The sequence below is a fragment of the Nannobrachium achirus genome (assembly GCF_963921795.1).
Source record: "Nannobrachium achirus genome assembly, chromosome: 20".
Classification (NCBI taxonomy): domain Eukaryota; kingdom Metazoa; phylum Chordata; class Actinopteri; order Myctophiformes; family Myctophidae; genus Nannobrachium; species Nannobrachium achirus.
The window spans coordinates 35,110,443-35,125,689 of record NC_137827.1 but is presented as its reverse complement, the minus strand read 5'-3'; the positions used below and the strand labels follow the sequence as shown (position 1 = coordinate 35,125,689).

The window sequence follows — 15,247 nt, the reverse complement described above, 5'->3', positions numbered from 1 at the left end:
AAACAATGTGTGTGAAAGATCAATAAAAGACTAAATCAAAATAAGGATTTGGCATTCATTGTTTGTGATATTCAGATATACAGTACATACAATATTTCATAGATTTTGACCATTATATACAAATCATGTTAAATAATCCAGGACTGTTATATTATTTGATACTGGACGGAGAGGGCCATACAAAATATACAGTCATTCTGTTCTTATCTCATGATTCTGAATGTTGTCATGTTATATCTTGTTAAAAAAATAAAAACGATGTATACAGTTACATGGTTCAATGAATTGTACAGTATGTTGGTACGGTTTTCAAACTCTTCATAGTAATGGGTTTCCTTTCTTCTTAAGTAATCAACACACAATTTGGCTTAAATGGATCTTCAGTCATTGATTTAACATGGAATTCATGTTAAAAAATAATATTACTTTGATGACTGACACACTGAGCGATATGTAAGTAAATAAAATCATAGGTTAGAACGACATGCCAAAATACGTAAAAAAATAATTGCAATATAAGATATATTAAATGTTATATTACAAAATTTCAGTTGTTACAAGCAAATTCACAGGCTATAATTTCAGCATTTAACTTATAATGTAGCTTATTTTATCCCAACATTTCCTTCAACAGTCCAACAACTTCCCACAAATACTCAAAATGTGTTCTAGGGGGCTTCAACACTTCCTTTAACTTGCTGATATTCACTGTGTCCAAAGAATGTAGGTTTTCATTATTATTATGTTTTACTTCGTGAGGGGGGTTCTTAGTTTTTCACACCAATGATGCTTCTTAATTGACACAGAAATATACAGCGTTAAGACAGTGAAAAACGTGTTCCTAGGTGCTACACAATAAGAGATTAACTGGAGATAGCAGCTGTTATTTTGTCAAAACAAACGCATGACCGAGATTGAGCTGAAGTAAGTAACAGACCACTCTCGAAAGTTCAACATCGATTGTTGTGGTCAAACCAAGAGTAACCCCAACCTATTTTAAAACCCTGCAGCAGTTCTGGATAGCTGCACACAGTATGTTCCTCTGAGTTCATTTAGCTCAGAGACTGTAAAAATGTACACCATATGGTTCATTTTTGCACTCTCCGGGTTAAATGAACACTGAGAACTTTGCTGCGTGGATATTATTCATTGTCCGCCTTCACACAGGAGGTGGCCCGTTGGTGTAGCTGAGCATGGGGTAGAAGGAACGAGCAAAGTTGTTGAGCCGAGAACAACCAGAGTCTCCGTTAGACATTGGCACCAGGCAGGACATGCCTACCAGCAGCAGCAGCAGGAAGATCTGGAGAGGGAGTGCCACCCAGAGGACACGTCTCACGAGGGACCATCTACGAGCCGGTGAGGACGGCGACGTGTCCGACTCAGAACGGGAGGAAGCGAACCCAGCGTCGCTGCGAGACCTAGTCACATGGCACCGTCCCGAAAAACTCATTTAGTTCAACACAACCAACAAGTTAAAGACATTCACGTTCCCTCCGCCAGCCATTTGATTTGGAGTCATCAAACTCACAATGTTAGGATTACAATACGCTGGCAGCCGGAGAGATCGCTTTACTGTGGCTACAGAGATAAACTCGTATAACATCTATCAACTTACTGTCATTTAATTAACCAACTCCACTCAAAACTCACTCTAGTTCATTTGCTATTTCCCCAAAAGTGGGTCAGTGGTTCGTGTGCAGTGTACCAATTTTCAATCCAAATAAGATCTCAGTTCCAGCAACTATAGGGAACTGTATACAGTATCTGTGCTTGCCAAAACTGGTGTATTTACAAGGCAATGGTGGGTAGACACCTGAAAGCAATGTTTACACAGTATTTGGCATTGGTGATTTACACAGAATGGTTGGCAAAACACAATAACAAAGACAGTCATGAAGCAAATCTCCAGGCATACATACAATCCTACATCACAAAACAGATACAGCATGTATGTGAGGTAGCATTCCCTTGCAGGGGCGTTAGGATAAAAGACAAAGGGCATGCTGCAGTTGAATATTCTGATATTCATAGAAGCTCTCTTTGGAGGTTTGTGTTCATTGAAAAATGCAAAGCATGCCAAGACAAGTAGCATAGCGATAATAATTAAAAAAAAAAGCTCTTTAATCAGGGTAGAGTAGCTTTGCTCAGCTTTTGTTAAACATACAGTATTATAGTTCACCATCTGAAAACACCACCACCCTCCATAAAAACTGTCTGCTTTCAACGAAAGGAAATAATATAGTCATCTAAAAGAGGAATGTTTGCAGTGCAGCTCACAGATACCTACCCACTGGGGAAACACAAACACCTGCATTTGTTCTTACTAAGCAGACACAGACACAGAGGCCTGGTGTACTCTCTAATTGGGTAACATTAAATCCATGTCAATCAGGAACGCAGGGATGTCATTAAAGCCTGTCTTACACAGGTAGTCCTGTGTGTTTGCTAAAGTGCCTGACCCCTGCCCTAACATTTTGACAAAATGGAGACTTGAGAGGCAAGAATGGCAGATCAAGGAGGGGGGATGGTGAATAGTCAGTGAGATAGAAGAAAGAAAGCAAGAAAAAGAAGAAATGACACACAAGAGAGAGCGATAAAGAGAAATTGCAGCCTTTGCATTGTTCATTGCAGACATGTACTGGCTTGGCATTTTGAAGGAAAGGGTGTGTGTGCTCAGTTGTTGCTCAGCAGGGAGTGTTAGATCGAGTTATTTATGCGATATACATAGATAATAATGCCCTCTGGTTAGCAGTGTTAAGCAGCCGAGGGCATTTGCAGAGAAGAGGCCTTGCACCATTCCTTATGAATCTCTTGAAGGATGTGTGGGCTACCATTCAGCTCATCCCCTAGCCTACACATAGTGTCTAGACTTAGAAGATGATGGAATTCATTGTCATGAGCTATTAAAAATTGTATAACTAACTATAATTAGGGATCTAATATTTATTTAAAAGGAAAAAGTTATGTGAGACTGTTAGGGTCATTCAAGGTTAGTAAGCAAGGAGCCATTGGGGTGGAGGGGGCTCCAAGTGCATCATGGGTAGAGTTCCATTATCTTCTGGGTGTTCTAGAAACCAACAGAAAGGTACCTGTGGTGTGAACCGCTCACAGGAGGTCCAGAGGGTGACAGACTACATTTGCCCCGTTGCTGTTTGCAATGAACAGGGGGGAGTAAAAGAAAGAAAGTATGTTTCAGTCCAGGCAAATAAAGACAAAAGCTACCGATGAAAGAAATCCCAAAATGAATAAAGAGCAGCAACAAAATCATATGTGAAGGTGTCGGTGAAAGATAGTAAACCGTGATTTATCAAGAAACTGGCTTTCCAAAGTGCACGGCTACTGTGGCGTGTTTGAATGAAGTGCTGTTACCAACAAACCCAACTCATACTGAAAGCTAAGACGTATGCCTTAGGATGTATGATTTGCCTTGGTAACAGACTTTTAGTGACACCAAGCACATCTTAAAAGCATTAATATGCTTATTTGGATTGACTGAGAGATATGCTTGTTAAAATGAGCATGTTAAGATTTCATCTTCTGATGAATTTAAACAAGAATCTGCCCATTTGTTTTTAACAGTTAAAGATATACCTGTTTGGTCCACATTCTGCATTTTGAGCAGTTTTAAATAGCCAACATTCTAGGGACAAAGAGGGAAACCAGAGTGTGAAGAGATGAAACCAGGACCACCAGGACCAGGAGGTCCACCAGGACCTCAAATTCATAGGGCAGAATTTATGTGTGTGTGTGTGGAAAAACTAGACTGGAAAAACAGAAAACTAAAACTGAATAACTAAACAAAAGTCATACAAGAAAAGGAAGAAATAAAGAGTGGGGAAAAAAGTAATTTCTCCAGTGCTCTGGTGGGGGTTCGCTCTGGGAAGAGACAACGTGCAAGAAGAATAAAAGGCTGGGGGAAACGGTTCAGAGACCAGAAGGAGTGGGTGGTGTGTGACATGTGAAGAGGGGAGTAGAGGTGTGGAGAGGTGTGAGGTGAGCTCCTGGGATGAGAAGAGGTGAATCTGGCCTTCAGCTGATGCAGTCGAGGCATCTGTGATGCTCTGTCTTACAAGGGGGGCGGGGTTAACCAAAAACCTTGCTTCTCAGTGACGGTGCATGTGCCATGTGCAGCTATACGTTACCGATCGTCGTCGACTGGGCGTGCTCCTTCCTGACAAGGGACTGATTGAACCAGAGGTGTCCAGGTCATCAGCAGATGACCACGAAGACAGATCCTGAGGGGTAGAGAAGGTGTGGAGATGAGAATGAGAGAAAGAGAGAGAAAGAAACAGAAAGAGAGAGACATACGTATCAGGAGCCATCAGCAAAAGGTTTAGATGCCAAACGTGAATAAATCAACAATATTTTCATGTTGCATTTAGTCTGTACTTGTGTGCAACATCATTGATAACAAAGATTCCTTCAAGTTCTCTTTGCATTACACAAAATCCCGTGTGTGTGTGTGTGTGTGTGTGTTAGGGATGCGAAGATATACCGGTACGGATCGTAATCGCGATACAAACGTCCGCAATACGGTCGAATCGGTTCATTCAGTGTGTACCGGTACAATAGACGGCCGAAATCGTGATGGATCGTGCCGTGAGTGTCTGGATCGGTACATTCCGCGATTGTATCGGTTCTTCCATAATAGTATTTCATTCTATCCTGTGTTTCCGAGGCGCCATGAATGCACCATCATCAGCCGTTCGGTTCAGCCCCCTCCCCAAAAGCCAGTCTTTAACGCGAGCTGCTCTCGGACAGACGGACATCTGCACTCTGCATGCTTGCAACCAGGGAGACAGACAGCGAAATGCGAGTGAATCAACACAGACGAACTAGCAGCCCCACGGGTTAAAAAGATGATAGATTAGTACAGTACTTAGCTTTATAACATCCAAGTCCGCTGCGCTGATTGTTGTCACAGAGTAGCACAGGCTGATCGAGTGATATGTAATCAACAGCCGTTTCTTAGCGAATCTTCGACGGACAATTGATTGAGATCATCTTCTCTCTGCGCTATATTAACTGCACACACACAACAACAACAATGTTGCTGGGTGTTGTAGGACTACTGCTTGCGTTTAAAACAAAGTATTTGTCACTGTTCTACAACTTTCCTGTTGATGCAAGCAACTCTCTCACTTTCTCTGCTGCTAGTTCTGCTCTGGAAAAGAAGCCTAATTTATACATCGCAGTACAAAGGTGTTGCACCTAAAATAGCAGACCTACAAGCTCACAATGCGTCGTGGATGCGACGCGCTGTGAGCTTGTAGGTCTGTTTTAAAACATTTTGGCTATAAAAATTGCATAATCCTGGATTAAATATAATATAATATAATATAATATAATATTATATTATATTATATTATATTATATTATATTATATTATATTATATTATATTATATAAATACAAACCAGGGAGGGACTTTATTGTTTTTCAGGTCAAGGACCCCTTAGCTCAGACAGAGATCAAGCAGGGACCCTCGCTGTAGGCTATACTGTATCACACAAATATTTGGCAGGCCCCCTGTAATAACCCTGGATTGGGGTCCCTGACTCCCAGTTGAAGACATATAGGCCTACTAATAATGACATAGGCCTTCTATATGATTAGTTATCAAACACTTCTACAATAGCTAGCAGCTTTGTGTTCTCCCAGAATACTATATGTTGGGTTGTTAGACAGAGCCTAGTACTACAGTGAAACAATAAATTGCCTTGAATTTAAATTTCATAAATTTTTAGTCGCTATGTTTTGTACATTTTGGGATTTGGGCTTGAATCGTGGTGAATCGTGAATCGTATCGCATCGTATCGGGAACAGGGGTGGATCGTGATGTATCGTATCGTCAGGATTTCAATGTATCGCAATTATATCGTATCGCTGGCTGTGTATCGAGGTCCGTATCGTATCGCCTCAGTGGTCGAGATTCGCATCCCTAGTGTGTGTGTGTGTGTGTGTGTGTGTGTGTGTGTGTGTGTGGCATTAAGTAGTTCTGACCTGTTGACTGCTGGTGATATCCAGAATCTTGGCCAGTTCCCGCAGGTCTCGAGTCACCTCCTTCAGCAGCAGTTTGAGGCGGTTCCCTATGACGTGGACCTTCTCCTTGGCTTCCAGGCAGTCACTGCCTTGGGAGTTCACGAGCAGCTGCAGGGACATGTCCTGGAGAGATGCTACCTTCAGCTGGGAATCCAGCAGCTCCCGTCGGATTTGCTGTGGGAATCAAAAAGGTGGTAGATAGGAATGGATTAGAATTAGAGCTGGACAGTCATTCCAGTAGCTGAGCGATTAGTGCATCTACCACATCATAGGAACGTCCCCAGTTCAATTCCACCTGTGATGTACTGTCTACCTTTGCTTTACTGTCTCTTTTATCTAAAAGCTAAAATAAAACAAAAAGGTTTATATTTTCGGTTGTAACTCAAGACCAAAAAATCGTTTATGACAGTCAATATAGTGTGTATATTTTGTAATGAACCATTATTTTGGCCTACTGCCAATGTGCACAAGACATTTGGCATAGTGGTTTGCGAGAATAGCTTTGGAGACAAAGACGGTAAGACCAACAGTCTTATAGATGGCTAGACTCCAGCAGGGCCACGCTGTATAAACTCCTTCATACCGTGAGTGTTTTGTGATGGTCATGTAGAGTGTCGCTGTCCTGCATGGGATCGATGGGAATGATCTCATTCCGCCGACGGTCGATGTTTTCCAGCCACAAAAGCAGACCATGACTCATCTCATGGAAGTCCTACAAATTAAATTTGCATAAGGAATGTATGTAGAGCTAATACTCATTCAAGATTTGATAATCACTACACTTAAATGAAACACACTTTAGCTATGAGATCATACTGCATTGTTGTGATCAACAATACAAACAGACGATATTTATGCATTTGAGTGATTATTTCAATTGCGAAATAACAAAACTGGACTAAAACTAAAATAAATTCATATGTAACTCAGTTTGGGGTCAAACGTTTGACTTACATGGCACTGCATGAGAGCTTGCTGAAGAGAGGACCTCCACTCCTCCAGTGAGTTGCCCAGTTTGTCCCAGTGGTGGTTCATATCTTTCAGTCTGGCCTGCAGCTCTCGTGACTCCTCTGTGTCAGACTGCACAAACTCTGTACTGCACAGGTTAATGGAGAGAACAATAGCCTTGCGCTTGTCGAAGGACTTCTGTAGCTCCTGTAGACAATCAGAAGAAGTTGTTAATGAAATTGAACAGGGTGGAAAAAAGTACAGTTTAGATGCACAAAGGCTGAAATAATACACAATAATAATACATTAAAGTTGAGAAATGAGGGTCTGTTTGTCTGTGTACAAGTATTTACATACAGTACATACATATCAATTCTGGAATGACTCAGTACACAACTGAAGCCAACAAGCCATTGTGTCAATATCTGACATAATAACATATCATATAACTTCAGTAGCCTACTGTTCGCTGTAGAACAATGAGTGATTGTATGAAAAGTCATTCCCTTGGACACTGAGGTCATCTAGAGATGAGCGGCTTAGCTCAACTATGCACACCTCTAATTTGCTTTTGTTTGTGTTGCACTTCTCATACTTTGAAAGCACATACTGGTAGAGGTGTATAACATTTAACCCATTAAGATCTGGAATTATTTTATACTTTAACTACTGAAAAATAGCAGATATACAAGCTCACAGCATGTCACCGAGTGCCACGCTGCGAGCTTGTAGATCTGCTATTTTTGAAAGATAGCAAAATCTTTTGCAAATCTTTGAATATATCTTTTTAAAAGCATTTGTAACTCAAATATTTGCTTCTGGGGGTCCCTGGAACAACATTTTGAGATGGGGGTCTGCGGCCAAATACATGAAATTTTGGGGGTCCTTGACATGAAAAAGTTTGAGAACCACTGATTTAGAAGAAGGATTTAGAATACATTTATAATCGGTTCAAAAATATTCAAAGACTTTTGAAATATTTTCAAAATCTTTAAAAAATAGCAGATGTACAAGCGCACTTGTATATCTGAGACAGAAAGCACAGTAAAGAAAGATTCTCAAAGAAATCTGGAAATTAAATAAGTCTTCGGTCACCTTGAGTTTCTTGATGCGCTGCTCTATCATCTGGAGGTCGGTGCTGAGGTCCAGCCTCCGCTGCTCGTCCAGTTGCTCCTCCGTCTGACCCAGCCACGTCCACACGCTGTTCAGGTCAGAGTTCAGCTGCTGCCACTGCTGCTGGTTCTGCTTGGTGCGGAGCCCTTTGCTGAGGTCCTGAGCCTGCAGCAGCTCCCAGCGCTCAATCACACCTGGGATACACAAAAATAAAAGAGGGACAGCTGCTAAGGACGTCCTGAGCATATTATCACAATATAAGCACTGTGTGATCAATATAATCAAAATATGAATCAGTATGTCTTTATTCTTATTATTATATATATGTTTTTAAATATATTTTTGAGGCCTTTTCTGCCTTTTTTTTATTGGTAGGTACAATATACAGATACAGTAAGTTGACAGGAAAGGGGGAGAGAGATGGGGGGGTGACACACAGCAAAGGTCATCTTGATCGGGACTTGAACCCGCGACACACTGTCAGGCCGGATTACCAGCCTAGGTGCCTGGACCACTACCCTGTGGCCCAGGCCAGCCTTTATTCTATTCGGAAATTAGCGCCACCTGCTGGGCCATGAATTAGAATTGCAGTGTTTTCAGTAGGTCCACATTGGCTTAATTCTGAACAGAAAAACCTTGGTTCTTGTCATTGTGTGAATTAAATCACATTCAAGTTATCACTTAAACCCTATAATATTGACCGGTGGTCCAAGGGCTCTATGCTAGTAGGCCCCCCTCCTATTTTCGCTCTACACTAAATCTCTGGCTAAAAATAGCCAAACTACAAGCTCACAAGATGCGTTGTCAGCTGAGAGTTAGCCTCAAAATAGGGACACTACGTGTTTAATAATGCATTAAAACTGGTCAAAATGCCATGACAGCAGTACCTGATGTTTGGGACTCTGAACTGCTGGCGTCTGCCAGTCCAGAACCAGGGTCCTCTTCCTCCTTCAGCTCGAAGCCCATCCTCTTCACTGCATCAATGCTGCCACGGCACTCACCCAACAACCGCATCTACAGGTCAGCCAGGAAATATGTATAATGTAGCTTGTCAGTGAAATTTTCTTGTATGGCTGCACACTATTCCGATTCTGTTTTCAATGAATGGGATAATCAAGAACCTTTTTTTTTAAATTACTCTGATTTTTAATATTTGTCATACAATAATGGTTTTATGTATAATTATGATTATTTGGAATATCTGCACATATTTTGATGGACCAGGTGTAATAGAGCATCACTCACGTATCCCATGTATGACGCATCCAACTCTGTACTGCTGGTGGGTGTGCGACTGTCTGAGTGATGCAGGTGGAAGCGGCTGCTATCCACAGAGCCAATGTCTCCTGCTGACATAACATCAAGGGGTCAGACGATGGAGGATCTAAATGTGTTTACACATTTTTTTCAGTTCAGCATCTCCGGGAACAGGCAAGTCATGTTTGCTGTAAACCAGTGGTTCTCACAGGGACCCTGGGAGCCAGATTACTGCTAGTGTCCTGTTCCACCAGGTAGTTAATTTCCCTCACCCATTGTCCCGGCCCGGTCTAGATTTGTTATACAACAAGAATGAAAACCAGCAGTACTGCGGGTGCTCAGGCCCGATGGTGAGAATGGAGAGACAACACGACAACATGAAAATATCAAATAAAAGTGTCCAGTGTTCCTTGCAAACGTGAACATCATGCTTATCTGAAACAACAGTGTGAACGTGAAAAATCTCTAAAGAGGTTAGCTACAAATAACAACACTCTGCAAGTCAAACAAAAGTCAGAAAAAGCAGGTTAGAAGGAGAGTTTGGATGAATTCCATTTCAATTCAGCACATTTTTGGGATTGTCTAAAAAATACTTGAATTGAACTAACAAAATAGAAATGGAATTGAACCTAACCCCATGTTAGAAACATGTTGCTTTGTTACAGCGCTCAATCTGTGTGTGGTTGTGTGTGTGTGTGTGTGTGTGTGTGTGTGTGTGTGTGCGTGTGTGTGTGTGTGTGCGCGCGCGTGTGCGCGCGTGCGTGCGTGTGTGTGTGTGTTTGTCAAGATACAGTATGAAGAGAAAACAACAACACACAAATCAAAGTCCAAATCAAAGACCAAGCCAGTGAGCAGATTATTATTGTGTGATTTTAACTCAGACAGGTGGCTGTTACTTCTAGTCCCCAAACACTTGTGTCATGCTGGGGAGATTTCTGTTGCCTACCAGTGGAAGATCTCAGTGTTTGTTCTGTTATTTTAACATATTCCTCAGGGCTCTCTGGGATCACTACACCTGGAAGAAACATTATACAGTATACATTCAACACTGGGGTATTATTCAAATAATGAACTGGTAAGATCAAGGGTGTAATGATTGTTATGATCAAACAGGAACACCAGGTCAGATGGTTTAGAGCATCAAGACAATATTTTAGACAGTAATTACAATGTGACTTAAAGCAATACTTTTTCGTTGTTGTCTAGACCTATTATTGCAATATATATTTGTACCGTAAATATTCTGGCCTTACGACAGAACACATGTATGGCTCTGGAGTCAGTCAACATAAATTATGTCACCGTTCTGAAGTTAACAACATATTTTTTATTTGATTCATTACAACCTGGGAGTAGTTTCAGTTGATCGGTCTCTCTGAAAAATCTTACTTTACAGTAAGTCCTTCCACTTAAAAGGCTGACAAAAGAAGCATCTGCTTCCAGTATGGCAGCCACCAAAACATTCTTGGACAGACATGAATGGACATCCAGCATGTAATGAAGCACCTTATCCTTCTTTAAAATCCCTGTCCATCCCTCAACCTGAAACAGGACACAGGGTGTTGTTTTTGCATGCTGACCTGACAGAGCTGAACCGGAGCGCTGGAGGAAGTCCCCTTCCTCGCTCTGCTGCTCTCTCAGGGCCCTGCTGGCACTCTCCAGCCCACGGCTCAGGTCGTAGTCGTGGTCCCACTCCAGGGGGATGGAGTCCACGCTGGCTGGGGTGTCTCTGCCGGAGCGCTCGGTCCTGAGCGGGGCTGCTAGGGAGGTGGAGCGGCTGGAGGAGGGCAGGGGGGAGAGGAAGCCGTCTCCCAGACGCTCGCTCCATGGCAGGCTGGACAGGTCGCCGTGCTCGTCTAGCTCCAGCTCGCGGTCCGAGAACGACACCTCGGTGTCATCGTCAGTCAGCTGAGGAGAGAGGAGTGACACCGTGTGCTTTACACATCTGCATGTGCATGCATTGGGGGTGCTGCACCCACTTTTGTCTTTGTCATCATTCAGTCAGAAAAACTTTATATCAGCTGTTCTTCCAATGTTTTATCTCCCTTTGCATATTTGTCTTCTGTACAATGACTCTAATAAAGTGTTCATCCACAAAACACTACCATTTAGAAGGAAATCTTTGTGAAAATCCTCCTCATATTCTTAAAAAGTGCTTAGGTGAACAATATGCAGAACCTTCTGGGTCAATAGTTATACTCAAGAGTTCATATCGACACAGAATTCTAGTAAAATATGATAATGAATGTACGATGCAGAATAATGGGTGTGGTGCTTTTAATCTGGGGTCTTACAGGCAGGCGGATGAGCTTCTTGTAATAGCGTTCCACTCGTCCAAACACCTCTTGACAGTAGCGCTGCAGCTCCTCCAGCTCTTCCTCGATTACAGCAGCGTCCAGGGGTTCGCTCTTCTCAATCAAAGTCTCTCCCTGCTGGAAGATGTGCTCAATCTTTGCCGTGGTCAGGGAGATCTCCTGCTGGAATGCCTGAGGGACAGACGGATGAGCTTCAATCAACTCTGTGCCCAATGCTATGCATGTTTACTACTGTATTTAAAGAGGCATACTGTACTTACCCGTAGCTGTTTGATCTTGGCCTGAATGTCACACTCAGAGAAGTGTTCAATATTGGTGAGCTGTAGGTCCATCTCCGTTAGCCACACCAGGATACTGTCCCTGGCTGTCTCGAACTCCTCTCTCTGTGTAATAAAGTGCTGCATGAACAGAAACGAGAAACTGCCGTTAGAACCAGGTACACTTGTATAGCACATACTTCCATAAGGTATTCTAAATGGCAAATGATTGACAATGAACTTATTTGGTTATTATCAAAAGTATTGTTGTTATTATTAGCTCCTGTTACAGATGCTATAGGGGCTGCAAGCTATTCTGAAAAGCTGTCTGAGATTAAAATCTGTATTTTTCTGCATCACCTAATTTTGAACTTATTTTTTACCAGAATAATCAAGCCTGGTGGAGACAAAGAATAATATAGTGTACCTTAAGCCTGCGGAGAATGGATGCCACCCTCTTCTGCAGGTTGTCCCATCGCTGATTGGCGTCGTGGGCCATTTCCCTCAAGCGACAGGAAGAGTCTGTGCGGTTTTCCCTGGCCAGACGACGGTACTGCTTGTTGATCAGTTCCAGATGAGTCAGGCTTTCATGGACCTGCCTCTGAAAGGCCTTATATGCACACACAAAGAAGCTCACTAGTTCACAAGTTGCCAATGACAAATGGTCCTTCGGAACAGTTGCAGTTAGAACATAAACTTTCTAGTGGAGCAATTTTGGCCCAAACTGAAATGATGACTGACTAGTGATGATTTCCACTGGGGTCATCCAATACTAAAAAGTGAATGCACTCAAGATAATGTAACATGCTTTCAGTAGAGTCAACCAGCTTACTTTTACAGGTAAATAAACAGGTTTGAAATAGATGTACCTCAAATTTCTTTAGCTCTTCCTTAGCTACAGTGTAGAGTACTCCAGAGGAGTTTGGCAGTGCAGCAGTCTTCTCTGAAGTGGCCAGCCACTCCTCGAAGCGTGCAAAGTCATCCAAGAACTTCTGCCATAAGCGCCACGTCTCCTCAATTCTGGCAAAGAGCACAGCAAATGTGTAGGAGAGTAATGCAAATAAATACAGTATATATAAAATTATGTATTTTTTAAAGTGTTCATTAATATGTGATAATCGGGAATGGTGTGCCTCCATTTTGCTAAGAGATATCTTAAATAGTTTAATTTACATGAATTTATTAGTGAATTCAATTTTCCCATTGACTTTAATGGGAATATGCGAAAAAGACAACCCAAAAATCTGCTTGAGTGCATAAGCTTCTTACTTGAGTCTCCTGTCCATAGACAAGGCACAGATACTCCTCCAGCGGCGGTCAAGGCTGCGGGTGGCCTGCTGGATGGAGTCACACTCCGCATCGGTGGCACAGGCGTCACAGTCATGCAGGAGCACCTCACACAGGTTCAGGACAGACGCCACCCCAGTGCTGTGTTTCTCTATGTCCCGCTGAAGCTCCTGTAGTATAACATATTAAAATGTATCAAATCTAATGTGTGATTCGCCTATGTTGTGGCCCAATACTAGATATATAGACCTTTATTGATCCCGTGGGGAAATTTATTTGTCAATGGCAGGCCAGCAGTAAACACAGGACAGACACATAAAAAGGAGTTGCAGCTAAGGGTAGCAAAAGTACTACTAATAATGATAGGGATACAAAAAAGGGTCGCCAGGCAGCAGTATGAGTTGCTACACTGTTTTACCTGCTGTAGATCCAGCTTCCTTTGGATCTCCTGGAAGTCACAAGTGTCGTAGGTGATGGGGTTAGACAGCTCTGTCTCGATGTGGGCCAGCCAGGAGCGCAGACTGCTCATGTTCTTGTCCAGTTGCTGCACAGCCACCAGTGTCTCCCTCAGCTTCTTCACTCTAAATAATAAAATGAATACAACTCTATATAATAAATGAAATTCTATACTATGAAATACAATGAATACAACTCTATATAATGAATTAAATTCTATACTATGAATGTACAGTAACTCTATACAATGAATGTACAGTAACTCTAAACAATGAATGCAACTCTATTCACCGAATGAAACACAATAAACCACTGACTGGAGTGGGACAGGAAAATTATGAAATTCTACTTGCAACAAAATATCTATTTATTTTAAATATTTATTAGTAGAATGCCAATTCTTATTGACCTTATGTCACACATGTCGTGTGACAGGTTCAAGCAAGTCAACAGGCACCGAACTGGTGCGAAAATACTTGAGCGTTCCTTTGAGCTTTAGGGTTAAGGTGTGTGTCTGTATTTTTACCGAGCTCCGATGAGGTCCAGGAGATGCTGCCAGCGGTCGCTGACTTTGCCCAGTTTCTGTTCAATTTCTGAAGCTTTGGTGTGATGGCTCGCCCTGGCCAGACGCTCTCCCAGTTCATGCAGTTGCTGCTTGTTCTCCTGTGCCACAGCTATCTCCTCCTGGTAATCCTGACATACAGTAGTTTAGCACCAAACAGTGAGCAGAAAGGAGAATGGAGCAGCAACAATGAGAATCGGCTAAAAGGACCATGACGCCGTCAGTGCATTTCATTGTCTATTCACAGCTTCAGCCATATATCATACATAAACAGACATGATTTCACAAATAGAAAGATACAGTATGCTTTGGAAGAGGGTTGGCAGTAATGTCAGAAATACAGTGGAGATAATGGGCCAAACATGCCATATCACTGTCCTTTAATAGCCAGGTGTTCATACAGTATAGGCTTAACTAACTTGTACAATGACTTGGTGTATTTGAGCACTGTGTAAAATACCCATGTGTATTGACTGACACAAAGTGCATGCTCATTGAAACAGATAGTAAATAAGAACTGGCAGATGTTGGTTAGTATTTACCTTTCGGAGTTTCTCAATCATCTCCTCAATGCTGATGTCTCCGTTCTGGGAGACCTTGTTCTCCATGTTGGTGAGCCACTCGCACAGCTCCTTGTATTTCTCGTTGAAGACCGACCATTCATTCAGCTTCTCACTCACCTGCTGCCTGCGCAACGACAGCTGGAGGGGGAAAACATCCTGTATTGTCAATGCTATTAGTATACACAGCATATGCATACATGCAGTCACACACACATGCACACACACTTAGCCACGCAATCATATCTCTCACTCACTTGTTCGTAAGTAGTGATATAAAGCTGTCCCAGTACCGTCATACAGCTAGCATTTCATTTCCTGTGTGTGACTCGCTCTGCTCTACACAGGATGCAGCATCTGAAGAATCTATGTCCTGTTTTGCATTGGAGGTTTCTTTCCGTTTGTATACCTAAACTATACTCACACTGTCCCCATTTTCTAATCTGAATGA

The 15,247-nt window shown here is 42.2% G+C and overlaps 1 protein-coding gene across 1 annotated transcript in view; it reads right to left on the bottom strand.

Annotated features, from left to right (window-relative positions):
• Nucleotides 1-70: 70 nt before the first annotated feature.
• Nucleotides 71-15,247, bottom strand: part of syne1b (spectrin repeat containing, nuclear envelope 1b) — a gene marked incomplete at its 5' end in the record, with an annotated part of 117,713 nt that continues 102,536 nt past the window's right edge. Inside the window, 19 exons of the mRNA XM_080750707.1 lie at nucleotides 71-1,418; nucleotides 3,090-3,148; nucleotides 4,143-4,235; nucleotides 6,003-6,215; nucleotides 6,625-6,753; nucleotides 6,996-7,196; nucleotides 8,085-8,296; nucleotides 8,990-9,116; nucleotides 9,348-9,451; nucleotides 10,273-10,374; nucleotides 10,940-11,267; nucleotides 11,654-11,845; nucleotides 11,935-12,072; nucleotides 12,359-12,541; nucleotides 12,801-12,951; nucleotides 13,201-13,388; nucleotides 13,637-13,799; nucleotides 14,201-14,367; nucleotides 14,779-14,937. Of these exons, the coding sequence (XP_080606833.1) occupies nucleotides 1,160-1,418; nucleotides 3,090-3,148; nucleotides 4,143-4,235; nucleotides 6,003-6,215; nucleotides 6,625-6,753; nucleotides 6,996-7,196; nucleotides 8,085-8,296; nucleotides 8,990-9,116; nucleotides 9,348-9,451; nucleotides 10,273-10,374; nucleotides 10,940-11,267; nucleotides 11,654-11,845; nucleotides 11,935-12,072; nucleotides 12,359-12,541; nucleotides 12,801-12,951; nucleotides 13,201-13,388; nucleotides 13,637-13,799; nucleotides 14,201-14,367; nucleotides 14,779-14,937 (3,168 nt within the window). The 3' untranslated portion in view covers nucleotides 71-1,159. The remainder of the gene's footprint in view (nucleotides 1,419-3,089; nucleotides 3,149-4,142; nucleotides 4,236-6,002; nucleotides 6,216-6,624; nucleotides 6,754-6,995; nucleotides 7,197-8,084; nucleotides 8,297-8,989; nucleotides 9,117-9,347; nucleotides 9,452-10,272; nucleotides 10,375-10,939; nucleotides 11,268-11,653; nucleotides 11,846-11,934; nucleotides 12,073-12,358; nucleotides 12,542-12,800; nucleotides 12,952-13,200; nucleotides 13,389-13,636; nucleotides 13,800-14,200; nucleotides 14,368-14,778; nucleotides 14,938-15,247) is intronic.